The 16,634-nt window shown below is 40.2% G+C and overlaps 1 protein-coding gene across 1 annotated transcript; it reads left to right on the forward strand.

Moving 5' to 3' along the window:
• Positions 1 to 4,960: 4,960 nt before the first annotated feature.
• On the forward strand, positions 4,961 to 16,474 carry LOC139639142 (plexin-C1; the record flags this gene model as incomplete). Its single annotated transcript, XM_071513209.1, has 5 exons — positions 4,961 to 6,001; positions 7,287 to 7,409; positions 11,908 to 12,042; positions 14,156 to 14,256; positions 16,366 to 16,474. Coding segments are annotated over exons 1-5 (1,509 nt in total), but the record flags the coding sequence as incomplete, so codon positions are not given.
• Between the last annotated feature and the right edge of the window lie 160 nt (positions 16,475 to 16,634).

A 16,634-nucleotide genomic window follows, 5' to 3' on the forward strand; every position in this document is an offset into this window, starting at 1 on the left:
TATACTACTATGCTGAATGATTGTTTCAATACAGATTGAAACAAAAAAAAAAGAATGGTGCAGCAGTGACTTTGTGGAGCCATAAGATGCTGCAAGAAGATGATGAAAGGAGTTGAGTTGCCAAAACTCATATATTCAAATTCATATCCCAGCATTGCAGACAGGGAGGTTATAAATCAGGATTTAAACCTCATTTGGGTGCAACAACTCACACAAAAATGTTCTGGTTCCACAAAGTCAGCGTCCCGTTCACTGTCAGTGGAGCCACTCCTCATTTTACATCCCAGTCACCTCACAGATTTAAGGCTTTTCTCTCTGATTTGTAGCTTTAAGAAAGACTGATGCAAGTTCACAAGTATTAACTTAACTGTCCTGCAGCACAGGAAGAACATGTGCGTTTTTTAAAGTAGGCTAAATATTTGTTGACCCATACGTTTTTTTTTTGTGAGTTCTTCCACCCAAATGAGCTTCACATTCAGGTTTATTCCTGTTAGCGATGCTGGAGTGGAATACAGGCCTATAAACTTCATTGTGGTGTGAAAACTCAGCTCAGCGCCCCATTCACTGTCAATGGAGCAGCTGCTGATGTTACATCCCAGTCACATCACTGATTCAAGGGTTTTCTCTCAGGCACGGCCTCCGCCATTAAACCACTAACATCACCAAGCTATCAAAGTTCTGGCCAAGAAACCACTGAGATTTCATCATTGCAATATTTTAAAAAAGTATAATTTTCTCAGTTCTGACACTAGTTGCTCCAACCTCACACTTTACATTTAAGTGTCTTCACCATCTAGCTCCACCCACCTTCAACACTTTCATAACTAGACTTCACTATACTGCCGTTAACACCCGAAATACATTCAGAAGGAAACTGTAGAGTTAGACACTGTGAGACTTCCTTTGCACAAACTGCGTTCTCAATTAAAGGCAAAACCCTCTGGAACTTCCTACCTGCCAGTTCAAAGCAGATTCAGGATTTTAAAACGTTTTCTACAACAGTCAAGTCCTGGTTAAGACTCGACCAGAACTGTAATCATGACACCAACTAGTCATTATTTGTGTATTTGAGTTCATGCTAAAAAAAAATTTGTGTTTTGTTTTCTTTGTTTCGTGGTTTGTTTTGTTTTATTTGTCTGTTTGTATGTTTGTTTGTGTGTTGTCATGGATGGTTGCTGCTCCTGTTTTATTACTATATGCACTTGAACTATCAATGCTATCTTGCTTTATTAATATATGCACTGATTTTAAACTGCAATATGTAATTTTAATGATTGCTTGACCCATCAATGCCCATCAAGGGACTGGTGTTGGAAATTAGCTTTGGTTATATACACATGTACAGCACATCGGACACTGCTTCTACAACTGTCAATGTTTCTCTGTACTTGTCCCTTACAAATAAACAAATAAACTGAACTGAACTGTCCCGGGACAGAGGAATAATGTGAATTGTTAAAATTAGTGGCATCAAAGTGCCACAGATTCACACATGGGTGTCATTTTGGTTTCTGAGGACAGTGTTATGAAAATGTGTTAGCTCCCTTCGATCACGGTTCGCGGGACCCGACAGCCGCTAGTCTGTACAAATCGTCCAATCCCATGGCGAAGTCCATCTTTCAAAAGCCAATCAAATGACGCGTTCCAACTTTCTGCCCGCCCTTCTCCCTGTCTTCATCCCATCCAATCAAATCGTTGACCGATGAGTCTGGTCCCGTTAGTGTCAGGTAAGGTGGGAGAAGGTAACGCAACTTTTAACTTTTCAGCTTTCGCGGAGATGGTAGAGCGGAGGACTGTAGAGGCTCGGTACTGAAATCCTGAGGTCGCTGGTTCGAGTCCGGCTCGAAGGAGAGATCTGTTGTCCTGAATTTCCCCACAGGGATCAATACAGTGCAAGTATCTCATCTTGTTCCATTACAGTCAGGCTTCTAGTTACCTCATCAAAACTGTAAACAGTGGATTTTGATGACTTAATAGCCATATTTGAGGTAGAGACAGAGGTGGAAAGTAACTAAGTACATTTACTCGAATACTGTACTTAAGTACAATTTTGAGGTACTTCTACTTTACTTGAGTATTTCCATTTTATGCTACTTTGTACTTCTACTCCACTACATTTCAGAGGGAAATATTGTACTTTTTACTCCACTACCTTTATTTGATAACTTAAGTTACTAGTTACTTGCAGATTCAGATTATTAATACAAAATATAATCAACTAATAAATTGTGATGTATTATTATAGATTACTGTAAGCTACCCAGCAGTATATAAAGTAGTGGAAATCAGCCCCACCTTTTCCAGCTGCAACATTAAAGTGATGCTTACACATGAATGCATCAATAATTATAATCCAATAATATAATATATACTGTATTATTCTGAAACGGGCCATTCTGCATAATGAGTACTTTTAATTTTGTTGCTTTAAGTACATTTTGATGCTAATACTTTTGTACTTTTACTTAAGTAACATTTTGAATGCAGGACTTTTACTTGTAACAGAGTATTTTTATACTGTGGTATTTCTACTTTTACTGAAGTAAAATATCTGAGTACTTCTTCCACCACTGGGTAGAGACAATAAAAAGTGAAACATTACAAAGTGCAAGATGCAAATTTTCTAAAGCTGCAGAACAGCTGACAGTTTAAACCTTCTGAGTTTCTCCTTTTGCTTTAAGTGTTTCCAGAAGTAATCCTCTAATGTAACGCTGTGTGTTATTCAAGGCCGTCACTTTGTGTTGAAAGATGGTGGGGACATAAAGGCTCAGATGAAAAAACGGTCTTCAACATATGCGATGTAATGGGGGGATCAGTATGAGGTCAGAGTAGAATTTTTTTTTTTTTTTTTTTACGCTTTTGTTACTTTTTTTGGACAATACGCATTTGTTTCTTCTATATTTACATTGCACTGTATGTTTTCTTATTGTGCAAATAAACCTTTCTCAACGCGCTCTCCTTTGTTAGTTAGCATTTCTTGGTGCAAGCTATTTTTCAGAACATTTTTAACAAATGATGCTTTTAAAAAGTGATCGGGACAAAATCGGCCATTTCAAAAAGTGGTGGGGAGCTGTCCCCAGGGTCCCCAGTGTAAATGACACCTATGATCGTATTTATAGTTTAAATCTCTTCTTACTCTAAGACTCACTTTTATTGACTGGCTTTTCATGTTGGCCTGAATGTTTTGAAAAAAATTTTTATTTTAATTTGCCTTTTATCCTTTTTATTCCTTGTATCTTTTTTCTTTTTATCCTTTTTTTTTTTAAATCTTTTTAAATCTTTTGGACCTTTGTTTTGTTTATTTGTATTCCCTTTGTTCCATTCCTTATTTTTATGTAAACTCTGTTTTTAGATAAGTGCTGTATAAATTGTTTATTTGATCTTCTGAGCTTCTAAGTCTCCAGGCGCAGCGCCGTACAGCTCCACACTGTGAAAATATCCATCTGGACAAGACTGAAGATGAGAATAAATTACTTGTTTAGATTGACTTTTTTTTTTTTTTTTTTTTTTTTACAGTGTACAGTCTATGTGTTTTACTACAGCGCCATCTCGTGGTCTCTCCCTCTCTCTCTCTCTCTCTCTCGGATCATCAATACTCTCTTGTGCGTTCTGGTTGGATCCTGACCCATGACGCATTTCACGTAACATCTAGCCGCCGAAGCACGATTCCGAAACAAAAGATGACAGGACGGAGGACGAGTAGAAAACCCGAAAGATTCCTTGCTAACCTGAAAATATCGAGGCTGCATCTGATGGAGACTTGACCGACGAGAACGACTCGAAAGCCCCGAGATTCATTTCTATAACGGCGCGTCACGTCCGAGCAGCGCTGAATACAAACTGAGCCGGTTAACAGATGTGTGTGTGTGTGTGTGTGTGTGTGTGTGTGTGTGTGTGTGTCTTCATTAATCAGCGCGCGACGTGAGGCACCAAACTGTCATGGTCACTTTGATGAGAAGATCGTTCTCCTCGAGACGACTCGGGAAGAAGTTTCTCCACAAGGACACAAGTCGACTTGGTCTCTCTCCTCTCTCTCTCTCTCTCTCTCGCACGTGCACGCGCCCACACACACGCAAAACAATTGCTGTATATTTGACCTGCGGTATGTATTTATAACACCTTTTCTAGAGACTTTGGCTCAACTGTTGCTACAGTTATCTTAACAATATCTGTAGAGATTTGTCAGAGAGTGAAGTGAATTATTTCTCCCTGACTGAACCGAAACCTGGGGGGAACCCCTAACCACACACACACACACACACACACACACACACACACACACTGCAAAAAATCGTATCAACAAATTTGTGCTAGATTTTCCGTAAAATAAGTGAAACAGTGCAGCGCGATGAGATATTCTCTCCTGTTTCCGACGCAAATCAATTTATTAAATTAAATTCACTCTATGCATTGCCTCATAGCACCTATGTCCTGTTGGAGCAGAACTTAGCTTTATAGCACTTACTCTCGTTGTTCTCTCCTAACTAGAACCTTGCTTGTGTTGTATGAAAAATCTCATGTGTAAGTCGCTTTGGATAAAAGCGTCTGCCAAATGTGAAATTGTAATTGTAATTGTTAAGTCTTTCCTTGGAGTACCGGTCACTTTCTTACTGGCGCATCGATCTGCTTCATGTTAAGATAAAACTTTCCAGATTCAACAAAATTCTGTAAACAGATGTTGGGGGAACAAGTGGCATCGCCTCAACACATCTGGCAGAATCTTCCACTTGTGTTGAAGATAAGCATCAGTTGAAGACTCGGTTATTTGACTCGGTGACGTGTCGGGACGGATATTTTTTGCAGCGCATCAATCTTGCACGAGCGGAACTGTTTTTCTAAGACGCGCCGCCCGGTGCGCTTTTACGCACAACTGTGGTGACAGAGCGGCGGAGAGCAGCGCGCCCTGCACAGCCTCCGGGTGATGAGTCTCCACGAGCTGTAACACCGCCCGTCCCGCACCATGAGGCTGCTTCTGCTCGGTCTGCTTTTGACGCTCAGAGGGGAACCGGCTCGGTGCCGTGGGGGGGAGGAGGAGGGGGAGGATGCGGTCACTTTAGACGGGAACATTCGCCACTTCGCCGTCGCCAACAACTCGGTTTACGTCGCCACGGAGGAGAGGCTTCACCAGCTGAGCCGCAGCCTGGCTCAGGTCCGCAGTCTGACCCAGAGAGGCACCGTGGAGGGCGGGCAGGACCCGGGGGACGGCCGCTTCCAGAGGGTTTCGGGATCGGATAAGTGGAACGCAACTTTCAGCGTGAACACCCTGCTGCCGTTTGAGGAGAACGGAACTCTGATCAGCTGCGGCGTGACCGAGTGCGGCTACTGCGAGCTGCTGGACCTGGCCAACATCTCCAAGGTGCTGTACAAGGAGAACATCCAGGTGGGCTCGCTGAGGCGCCGCAGCGCGTCCGTCGGCTTCCTGGTGCAGGTGCAGGACAGTCCGAGTCGGACCGAGACCTACATCCTGACCGCGATCCAGCAGGACAAAGACAAAACTACAGAGGAGGATAAATGCTTTTTTGACGTCCGGGTGGCAAGACTGCACGATACTAACAACGAGCATATGGGGGGCATATTCTCAGACGTGGATGGCTCTGCTCACTCCGGGATCCAACCTGAGGGCGATGTGGAGTTTGTGGACGGATTTCAGATCAGTTCAACCATCTATCTATTCTCCAACCTGCCCGCAACAAGTAAAGTCCGCCTGCTTTGGCTGGAGAGCAAAGGGAGTAAGACCCGGACCTTCACGTCCATGCGAGGCGCGTCTCTCCACCTGTCTTCCGGGGATGGTGCTGTAGGCGCGGGGCGCAGCAGGCTCCTGGCCTCCTCGGTGATCCCGGGCGGCCCGCCGGTTCTCTGGACCGGCGTGTTCAGCGTGGACGGAGACCGAACCAACACGGTGCTGGTCGTGTTTGACGTCAGCCCGGACCGGACTCCAGGGACTTATGAGGATCCAGACTTCTGCAGCAGTAACTGTAACAGTAACAGAGTCAAGGGCCAGGTGGGTAGCAGCACTCTGCAAAACATGAACTTTAACAAGCTGCTGAGCCTTGTCCTGATTTCCTCAGAACAACTGAAGAAGTCTGACAGTGAGGTGAAATAATTCCCCGCTTTCCAGTGCAGCTTCACCTGTTTCAGCAAGCTTCTGTGTCAGTATCTTGAAGCGAGTCAGAAAAAAGCAGATTACTCAAGAAAATGACCAAATTTCAGAAATTTCAGAAAAAAAATACACTGACTTGCACCGGAAAGAAGTGGAATTATCTCACCCCACTGTCAGATTATTTCATGTTTTAAGAAAAAATAAGGTTTCAAGACTGAACAGGAGACTAAATGACATGTTGGAAGGGATGTTTCAGCAGTGTAACATGAAGAGCATCAACGTGCCAGTCCTTTATTCCCTTTATCCAAACCTGAACAAGAGGGTTCACCATATCATTCTGAAGGGCAAACACACCCCAGAAAGACATTTCCACAGTGTAAATCAATACAGAACATGGAGATTAGTTATGACCACAGCTCCATCTCTGCTGGTGCAAACTCGTTTGAGGAAGGAACTAAGGGCGGATGAACATGAGGCTTGATTTATTACGCAATACAACCACCATGACTACAATACTTCAAATGAAAACACACACACACACACACACACACACAAACACAAACACACACACACACACACACACACAAACCAGTCGATTTTATAACTGAAGATGTCAAATATCTGAAACTTTAACAGGCATGACAACAGTTATTTTGAATTATGGTGGCAGCAGACTGATTAAACTAGATAACTCGTATTAATTAATTAATTACTCAGTTCTTACATATGAATCAGCATATTAATTGATCATGACTGAAGCATATATAACTAGCTAATATGTTAAGATATAGTTAGTTAATGGTTAATTAGTTGTTAATTAAGCATTAATTAGTGAAACTAAGGTAAACGTTACCCTTAATACTTGTTTTCCATCTGCAAGTCCTACACTTCAGGAATCCACTGATGCTCTCAGTACTGACATTAATCAGCATATTAGTTGACCATGACGAAGCATACTTAATAACTAATATGTTAACACAGTTAATGTTTAATGACTAGTTAATTAAGCATTAATTACTGAAACGTTGAGTGTTTTCTATCTGCAAGCCCAGACTTCAGGAATCCATAGAGAATCTGTACATCCACTGACGCTCTACAAATGTGTGTGTGTGTGTGTGTGTGTGTGTGTGTGTGTGTGTGTGTGTGTGTGTGTGTGTGTGTGTGTGTGTGTGTGTGTGTGCCTCAGCCCCAGGCCCTGAGGCCAGCGGCGGTGCTGTTCAGGCAGAGCTTCATGACCTCGGTGCTGGCAGTGAGACAGAAGGCCTGGATGGTTTTCTTCATCGGGACGGGAGACGGACAGCTCATCAAGGTTCTGAACATTTCACTTCCACTTTACCTGAAATTAATAATTCAAAAACAGGTGATTATAAGCACAAAGGCATTACTGTCTTGCAGAGGTGGGGACTCGAGTCACATGACTCAAGTCACAATTTGAATTGCTTGAGATTCGACTTGACTTGGGTTCTGGTGACTTGGGACTCGACTTTGACTTGTACTTTGACTTCTATACTAAATTAGGGCTGCAACTAATGATTATTTTCTTTGTCGATTAAACTGTCGATTATTTTCTCGATTAATCGATTAGTTGTTTGGTCTATAAAATGTCAGAAAATGTTGAAAAATGTGGATCAGTGTTTCCCAAAGCCCAAGATGACGTCCTCAAATGTCTTGTTTTGTCCACAACCCAAAGATATTCAGTTTACTGTCATAGAGGAGGAAAGAAACCAGGAAATATTCACATTTAAGAAGCTGGAATCAGAGAATTTTGACTTATTTTTCTTAAAAAATTACTCAAACCGATTAATCAAAATAGTTGGTGATTAATTTAATAGTTGACAACTAATCGATTAATCGTTGCAGCTCTATACTAAAAGCAAGGATCTTAAGGTGACTCAGAAGTTTCATAGCAGCCCCATGATGCACTTGGCTTTCATGCCAGCAGAAGTGAGCACTCGAGTCACATGACTTCACAGTTTTAATTCCTTGAGACTTGACTTGATGCATGAAGAGAAGACTTGAGACTTGACTTGACTTGGGTTCTGGTGACTTGGGACTTGACTCTGACTTGTACTCTGATGACTTGAAAAGGTTTCTAAAGTCTTGACTTGAGATCTTGTGTTTGTGTAAATGACTCAGATTGAAAGTGATGAGATTTGTTCCAGCAGACGACTGAATTTAAATTCTGTTTTCTGAATTTGTATGGAATGATTGAATTTATTGAAGTTGAAACTGATTCTAGAAATCAAACTCATGATGCTCTTACCAAGTTTTTATCCTATTAAAACCATATTGCATTGAAAAGTCCTAGATATTTAGTTTTCTTTAAGATATTAAATTGATACTGGACTCTTGATTTGTTCTGACTTGACTTGCTGTTCTACATTTAGACTTGAGACTTGACATTAATGACATGGACTTGACTTGGCAATCTACATTTAGACTTGGGACTTGACTTGAGACTTGAGACTCAAAGTTGACTTGGTCACACCTCTGCTATTTTATAAACAAAGGTATTAAGATGATCTATATCTTCAATATGTCCTTTAATTTCATGCCAGTAATGCCTTTGTAAGAGCAGGAGTCAGTTTTTTCAGATTGGATATCTTCATCACATCTTCTTCTTATTGGCAGATGTTTGATCGCTGCATAAGAGCCTGCAAACTAATGTCCGATTTCTTAAGTCAGATTCACTCTTCCACTTCTGCGTCAAATCACCCGTCCACATCTTCCTTCCATCTCTAACACGATTAATATTAAACAGAAACTCTTTATGCACACCGCTTCCTCTGATATAACTCACATGATGAAGGAAGTGAACAGAAACCCCACAGTGACACAGTACAGTAACACTCTCCTAGACACAACAGGCTCCTTCATGAGTTTGCTTTCACCACAACCGCCAATAATCCCTGAAAATCCCCCAGGCATATTTCCACAGGCCAAACACAGAAGAAAATCTATTCTATTGATTCACTGGCCAAATCTTATAGTTAATTAAGTTAAATCTTATCGCCTGAAGGTGAGGTGGGGAATTATGAATGAGATCTTGTGAATGAGGTGCAAAACTATCTGTACATGCAGATTAAGCACGAAATCTTCACTTTGCGACGTGGCTTCGCTCTATCAAAAGTCATCGATTGTTGTTGTTATTTTAGCATTTTCTTTGATTCATTTTCCCAAATATAATCCATAAATGTCTGGAAAATATAACCTTGACATTAAGATTTACTCTAGCAAGCAAGCAATTCTCTCTCTTTTCTTGCATTCAAAGACAAAGTGGAACGAGGAACAAAACTTTAATGATTGGGAGATTTTGAGAGCCAGATTTTTGCATGCTCATTTGCATAATATTGATTTTCAACTTTTGCTTGTCACAAATCATGTCAGGTGTGCAGCTGGCATGACAGCAGGTTCAGTGCCAGGGGAGAACAGGGTGGATCAGTGAGAGCGTGTTTCTCACAGTGTAATTTAGTGAAACCAACTCATCTTTATCCATTAACACGATGTATATAGACGTGTTTGTCAATTTCAACTTAAAAGTGCTAGTTATGAGCTTCATGACTTAAAATCACGAGTTCACATCTTGTGAGCATTCACTAAACTCAACACTGTTAGTTTATTAGCAGACTTCCCAGCATGCATTGCATTCGGTTTAACTCTCCAGAAACTCTTCCTTCTTCTGGTTTAAATGAAGTTACAGGATAGAGACTTGTTATGTATGTTTGGTGAATAATAGGTCAATTTCTGATAAAAACAAAAACAAAACATGATTAAATCTACTATCTATGTTATCTATGTATCTGGGAATTCACAGTCATGTAAGTTTGATGCACATGGCAAGTACAATCCACTACAAGTAAGTGTATAGCAGCTGCAGACTATATGCTGAGCTGTGTGTTAATCATGTGATACAAGAGGAACTCAAACTGAAACCTAGCAAACCTTGTGAAAAAATAAATAACACTGGGTTTCAGTTCATCAATTAATGCATTCAACTTGGAAACAGGAATCAGCATGACTAGACATTTGTTGATTGAACTTATTGTCTTAAGTTCACTCAGTTAGCTTTTCTACATCAGAACAACTAACTAATGATCTTTGACCGAACTATTCAGCACTACTTCAGTCAACTCACAATTTTAAGGCAGCAAGGAAACTTCTGTTTTTAAGTTGAACTGCCTTAATATGTTTTGCAGTGAACCAGTTCAACCAAACCTGATGGGAGGAGCCCAGTTCATAACCCCAAAGACAAACTCTGTCTTTACGGAGCTTCCTAGATAGGTGCTTACTCTAAATAGCAAGTGATGCAACACAGCATGAGGTTTTCACACTGTAGAGGTTTCTGCTGTGAGCTGCACTTCCTGGTGTGGTTTTGAATCATATGAATCATAAGACAACACAGCAACACCCCCATCAGGACCGAGAGGCATCACTGGGTCCAGGCTGTCCTTAAGAACCTTAATGCTAGCAGCCATTAGCTTTGGTCTTGACCCCTAAGAGCCGGAACCACAGTCATGCCGGGAAATGCAGCTCCGCCTCTGCAGAGTCACCGCAGCCATCGACTGACTGTGGCTGGACGTTTTGTCTTGTTTGATAAATGCCATTCTGTACGCAGAAGTTTTTAAAGACTCTTTAAAGAAGAGTTATATGGGAAAGTGTTGTGGGCAGATTGGAGCTTAATATTTCTACAAACTTTTCTCAAAGACAGAGCTGCTCTGGGGGCAGAAATAATCTGATTTGGTTCATTAGTGGGAGGATTTTTGTATTTATTTTTTCTTTTTGTTTGTTTTTGTCTTGTTGTTTCTTTACTCCGTCTAAAAAAAAGAAAAAAAAGAAAATGGATCACATGTTTTTATGACGGCTGCTACGATATTGTTTTTGATATCATGTTTTCCAATTAAAATACAAAAAAAAAGAAATAATCTGATTGGTTGAGTGAAACGTCAGTGGGCGGGGCCAAAGAATCACCGTTACATACAATCTATCCATACTAAGTTATCTAGGTTAGCTAGTTAGCTAGCTGCTGACCTTCAGCATCATGAATGCCATGGTCATGAAGGAATAAAAGAAGCCATTGCCGTTTATATTTTTTATTTTGACCAGAGTTCCTTGTTTGCAATTCAGGTTTGCGAGTTAGCTAGCTTGTTTTTTGGCTCCGCCCATTGAGGTTTATCTCAACCAATGAGATTACTTCTGTGAAGAATATTAAGCTTGAAGGAATACTGATCTCCTAAGGATAGTCTGGTTCCAGGAGTATCACCAACTCAGTGGCTTGTCTGTTAGGACAGATGAGCAAAGGCAGGAGTTCCAGTTCAATCTTTTATTATGGGATAGCTTAAACTGGTTTATCTGATAACAGAAGAAAAAGGGATAAAGCATATTAATCTAGACATCATAATTCCTAATTTCAATAATTAATAACCCAACAAAGGTAAATTAACTTCAAACACAATTACTATGTAAACCTAGGAATGAAGAAATAACTTTACCACTACTGAAACTTAGTCAGTACAGCAAATAAATCATAAACTACTAAAGCTGCTATAAATGCATTTCAAACCAAAGGAAACTTACATATCATACACACAGACCAAACTGTTGGAGGGATGAGGCTCCACATGAGGCCGGCCAGCTTCTTTGTTCTCAAACGTTTGCCACAGGTGAGCTGGCTGCCTGTATTGATTCTGAGGCTCCGCCCATCCAGGAAGCAGTGAGGCAGGTAGAGGAAGGTTTCAGTGGGAGGGGATTCTCCACATTCTGCCTCCAGTAAATGTTTGTATAACTGAAGCTGTAATTCTTCTTGTCAGCTTGCTGTGGACAAGGCCTATCGGACCGTCTGTCCCCGGGTGCTCTACAGGGCCGATAATGACCGGCAAGTGTCTCCCAGAATGCACCTGGACCAAGTGGATCGTAAACATTTCTACGTGGCTTTAGGAAACCAGGTAGGTTGCACTGTACATGCGTGTAACACAGTATAGGTAAGGCTGTGAACAACACTAGAAGATTTAAAAAAAAAATGTGTAAATCTACTCACACTAGACGATTAATCGCATGCTTAACGATAAAACTCAGATTATTTCGCTGACTCCTGAAACATCGCTGACATCAGGACCGCTAATCTCGTAGGAACTCGCGTGATCCAATGTGAATTAATATGTATTAATTTGCACATGAATGCAACATGCAGTAGTATTATACACTGAAAACGAAAATAATTTGGGTAAAACTGTGGCTGGAGAAACGCCGTCAATGTGGGCTAAGGCTGTCGGCTTTAACTGGAAAAAATTTAATGTTAGCTAAACAAGAAACTTATGTTGATGGTGTGATAGATGTTCCCAAAGTTTTTAAATTCAAGGACGTGAAACAGGGATAGGGATTCCCAAAGTTGTTAGTTCAAGGATGTTAAATCAGTAAAATTTTATCAGTAAATGCCTTCTACTGCCAGATACTTTTTGCCAATCGTGTTTTCCCCTCCGATCGTCTGGACGGAAAATCTGTTTCAAATCGGCCCAGTAATCCTCTAGAGCAGTGGTTCTCAGGCTTTTTCATAGCAAGGACCCTAATCTAGTCCACATTAGGGACACAGACCCCCATTTGATGAGATTTTGTCTCTTGGATCCAAATCTGAGAATATTTTTATTGTCAGATATGATTTTGTCCAGAACTCCATGACTGTCTGTATTGTAGGTAGAGAGATAACAGAGAAACTATGATCAGAACACTCATTCTTCTACATTCTCTAATTGTGTTTTCTTGTAAATGAAATAATGCTGATGTTTAACAATTCATCAATTTGCTGGGGACCCCCTGGAACCCCCTCAAGGACCCCTGGTGGTCTCCGGACCCTACGTTGAGAACTTTTGAGGATGAAACAAACAAACTTGTTTTTCACATAAGTTTTTGTCTTTTTCTCTGCCGGCTGTTAAATTAATGTCAGCTTCTTGAGATCTGACGCTCCCACTGATCAGAAATCTTTCCATGTCTTTGAACACAACCAACAACCTGCTGCTGCGCTGAACCGCCAATCAGAGCATTTTGAAATGAAAATAGTTACATTTGAAAAGAGGAGTCGGTCATCTGTTTCTATTAGGTCACAGTATTTTATGCACTCATCAAACAATATTTTTTCTGTGCTTTTATTTCATATATTGAACTTATTTTTAGTAACCTTCCCATGACCCCCCAGGGGGTCAGGACCCCCAGGTTGAGAACCACTGCTCTAGTGTGTCTCCACCCTCAGATGTCTTTATTTTATTTTTTTTAATTAAACAATTTATTTATTGACTTTTTCTCAGACACAGAGCAGTTTACAGGACAAAACACAGAACTGAAGTATAAGATCAAGTAATAATCCCACAAGACCAGTCCCCCACCCCCCCACCACCACCACCCCTACCTCCAGACAAGGGCCATAATAAAACAATGGTGTCAGAAAGGAAAATAAATAAATAAAAAAGGGGTACATTTGGTGAAATAAACACAAAGTTTACACACATTAGTACATAGAAATTCAGGGTAACACTTTATAATAACCATCATTAATAAATGGTAAATTGATAGTTAATTAAACTTTAGTTAATAGTTATTTTACTGTTAACAAACAATGAAATTATCATTAATAATGTTTACTAATTATTAGTAATGCTATAATTTATGTTATTTTATCATTAGTTTGTGTAATATAAAATCATTTGTTTATAAATTATATATTGTATCATAGCTGATAAGAGACGGTAAAAAGGGTAAAAAGCTATGATACAATATATAATTTATAAACAAATGATTTTATATTACACAAACGAATGATAAAATAACATAAATTATAGCATTACTAATAATTAGTAAACATTATTAATGATCATTTCATTGTTTGTTAACAGTAAAATAACTAATTAACTAACTAATTAACTATCAATTTACCATTTATTAATGATGGTTATTATAAAGTGTTACCATATTTCCTATGTAGTTCCTAAAACCAGACCAGCATTAATCAAAGACATGTGGTTTTCTTTTGCTCCGTGTTGCTGAATGTTTGCGTGTGTTTCGTTCCAGATGAAGCGTGTCCCCGTGTCTCGGTGCAGAACACACACGGGTCTGCAGGCCTGTTGGTCTGCGCAGGATCCCTTCTGTGGCTGGTGTGGGTCTGCCAGCAGGTCAGACATCTGCACCGTCTCACTTTTGTCACGTTTACTATAAAGCAGATTTAGCACAGATGATGTTTTGCTGTATCGTTCACCGCTTACAACCTGCACTGCAACACATATTAAGGCAGTTCAACTTAAAAACAGAAGTTTCCTTGCTGCCTTAGAATTGTGAGTTGACTGAAGTAGTGCTGAATAGTTCGGTCAAAGATCATTAGTTAGTTAGTTCTGATGTAGAAAAGCTAACTGAGTGAACTGAAGACAATAAGTTCAATCAACAAATGTCTAGTCATGCTGATTCCTGTTTCCAAGTTGAATGCATTAATTGATGAACTGAAACCCAGTGTTATTTATTTTTTCACAAGGTTTGCTAGGTTTCAGTTGGAGTTCCTCTTGTATCACATTAATACACAGCTCAGCATATAGTCTGCAGCTGCAATACACTTACTTGTAGTGGATTGTACTTGCCATGTGCATCAGAGAGAAACTTACATGACTGTGAATTCCCAGATACATAGATAAGATAGTAGATAGTAGGGCTGGACCCGAATATTCGACTATTCGGATATTCGTTCGTTGGGTAGGTATTCGGTTTTCAATTTTGGGATTCGGATATTCGTTTTTTTAAATGTAATTTTATATGTAATCCGTAAGCCGGTTGCCATTGACGCTTTTTTTAACTTGCATTCAAACATCAGTCACATTTGCTGATCTCCATGGTGGCACCGAGAAAAAAAGTACGACCTGAAATTCAAGCTGTCAGTTTCAAATTTGCTGAACAAAATTCAGGAGAAGCGGCAGCAAGACATTTCTCTGTTGATCTTCTTTTTTTTAAAAATCTTTTTTCTAAGGTAGGCTACCGGTATTTTAATCTCTTTTCTCTCTCTCTCTCTCTTCTCTCTCTCTCTCTCTCTCTCTCTCTCTCTCTCTCTCTCTCTCTGTCTTTTTCTCTCTGCGCTTTAGAACGTAACCGCTGTGAAACAATAAGAAAATAACGTTTTATTTCTCTGATTCACCGGCTTTCTCGTTACTACCCGCTCCCTCTCTTCATTCACTTTCTAGCTCGCTCGAACCATCTCTCTCTCTCTCTCGGGCTATCAATTGAAGTTATATGTATGTTAAGTATGTTTTCAGTGCTGTGTTTTTGTGAGGAGGAACTATGAATATGTGTGAACTTTGTCGGGTGAACTGTTACCCGTGTATGGAAAGCCAAGCAGTTTGAAGGTTAACACGCTTAACCCCCTTAACCCCCCCCCCATGGCCGAAGCTTCGAATATTCGCTGTTGATTACTACCGAAGCTCCAAAGCCCACAAAATGGTATTCGGGACAGCCCTAGTAGATAGATAGGTAGTAGATTTTATCATGGTTTTTTTTTGTTTTGTTTTTTTAAATCAGAAATTGGCCTATTATTCACCAAACATACATACATAACAAGTCTCTATCCTGTAACTTCATTTAAACCAAAAGAAGGAAGAGTTTCTGGAGAGTTAAACCGAATGCAATGCATGCTGGGAAGTCTGCTAATAAACTAACAGTGCTGAGTTTAGTGAATGCTTTATAAGCTGTTCTTTCAACTCGTAATTCTCATGATTTTAAGTCATGAAGCTCATAACTAGCACTTTTAAGTTGAAATTGGCAAACACATCTATATACATTGTGTTAATGGATAAAGATGAGTTGATTTCACTAAATTGCACTATGAGTTTTTTACAGTGTGCTACTTATGTACAAAAGGTCCATGAGCAGTAATACAGTTCTGTTTTTGCCTTAAAGCTGCACTAGGCAACTTCACTTGTTAGGAGCCCCAATGGCAGCAAGAGGTAACTGTTAGAAAACCGTTTGAACTACATTACCCAGAATGCTAAATTACCCAGATTTTATTTGGGAAACGGGGTGAATCTGCAGCGTCTTAGTTAGCGGGGATGGGACACTCTTTGTGTGACTTTTAGGTTGGTAAGACTGGTGTATCTTTACATAAAAATCTTGCCTAGTGCAGCTTTAAACTGTTTTTCTATTTCAGACAGTCCCCATTTCTTTCTGTTGTCCACCTTTTTTCTCCAACCCAAATAATTGCAAACTTGGTCATAACATAATTTATCTTTCCTATGGGACCGCCCCAGCTGTACGTTTGAAGACGAGTGTCCGGACTCGCTCTGGTTGTCCATTCCCGACGATGCCAGCCAAGAGAAAATGGTTTCCTACCGAGTGGAGAGGACAAGCGGCGGCCAGGTACAAACGAAGAACAAGTCTTTTAATTTCCTGGGGCCGAATCCACAAAGCCTCCTAGTACTAAGAGTTGGTCCTAGTGGTGAAATTCTAAGAAAACTTCTGAGAGCGATGACGTTTTCTAAGAATTTCCCCCTTAAAAGTAAGACTAAATCCTAGTAAA

The sequence above is a fragment of the Centroberyx affinis genome, unplaced genomic scaffold (assembly GCF_046629955.1).
Source record: "Centroberyx affinis isolate AG114_WGS23_722 - 3 ecotype Tasmania unplaced genomic scaffold, CSIRO-AGI_Caff_v1 ptg006857l_1, whole genome shotgun sequence".
In the NCBI taxonomy this organism is placed as follows: Eukaryota; Metazoa; Chordata; class Actinopteri; order Beryciformes; family Berycidae; genus Centroberyx; species Centroberyx affinis.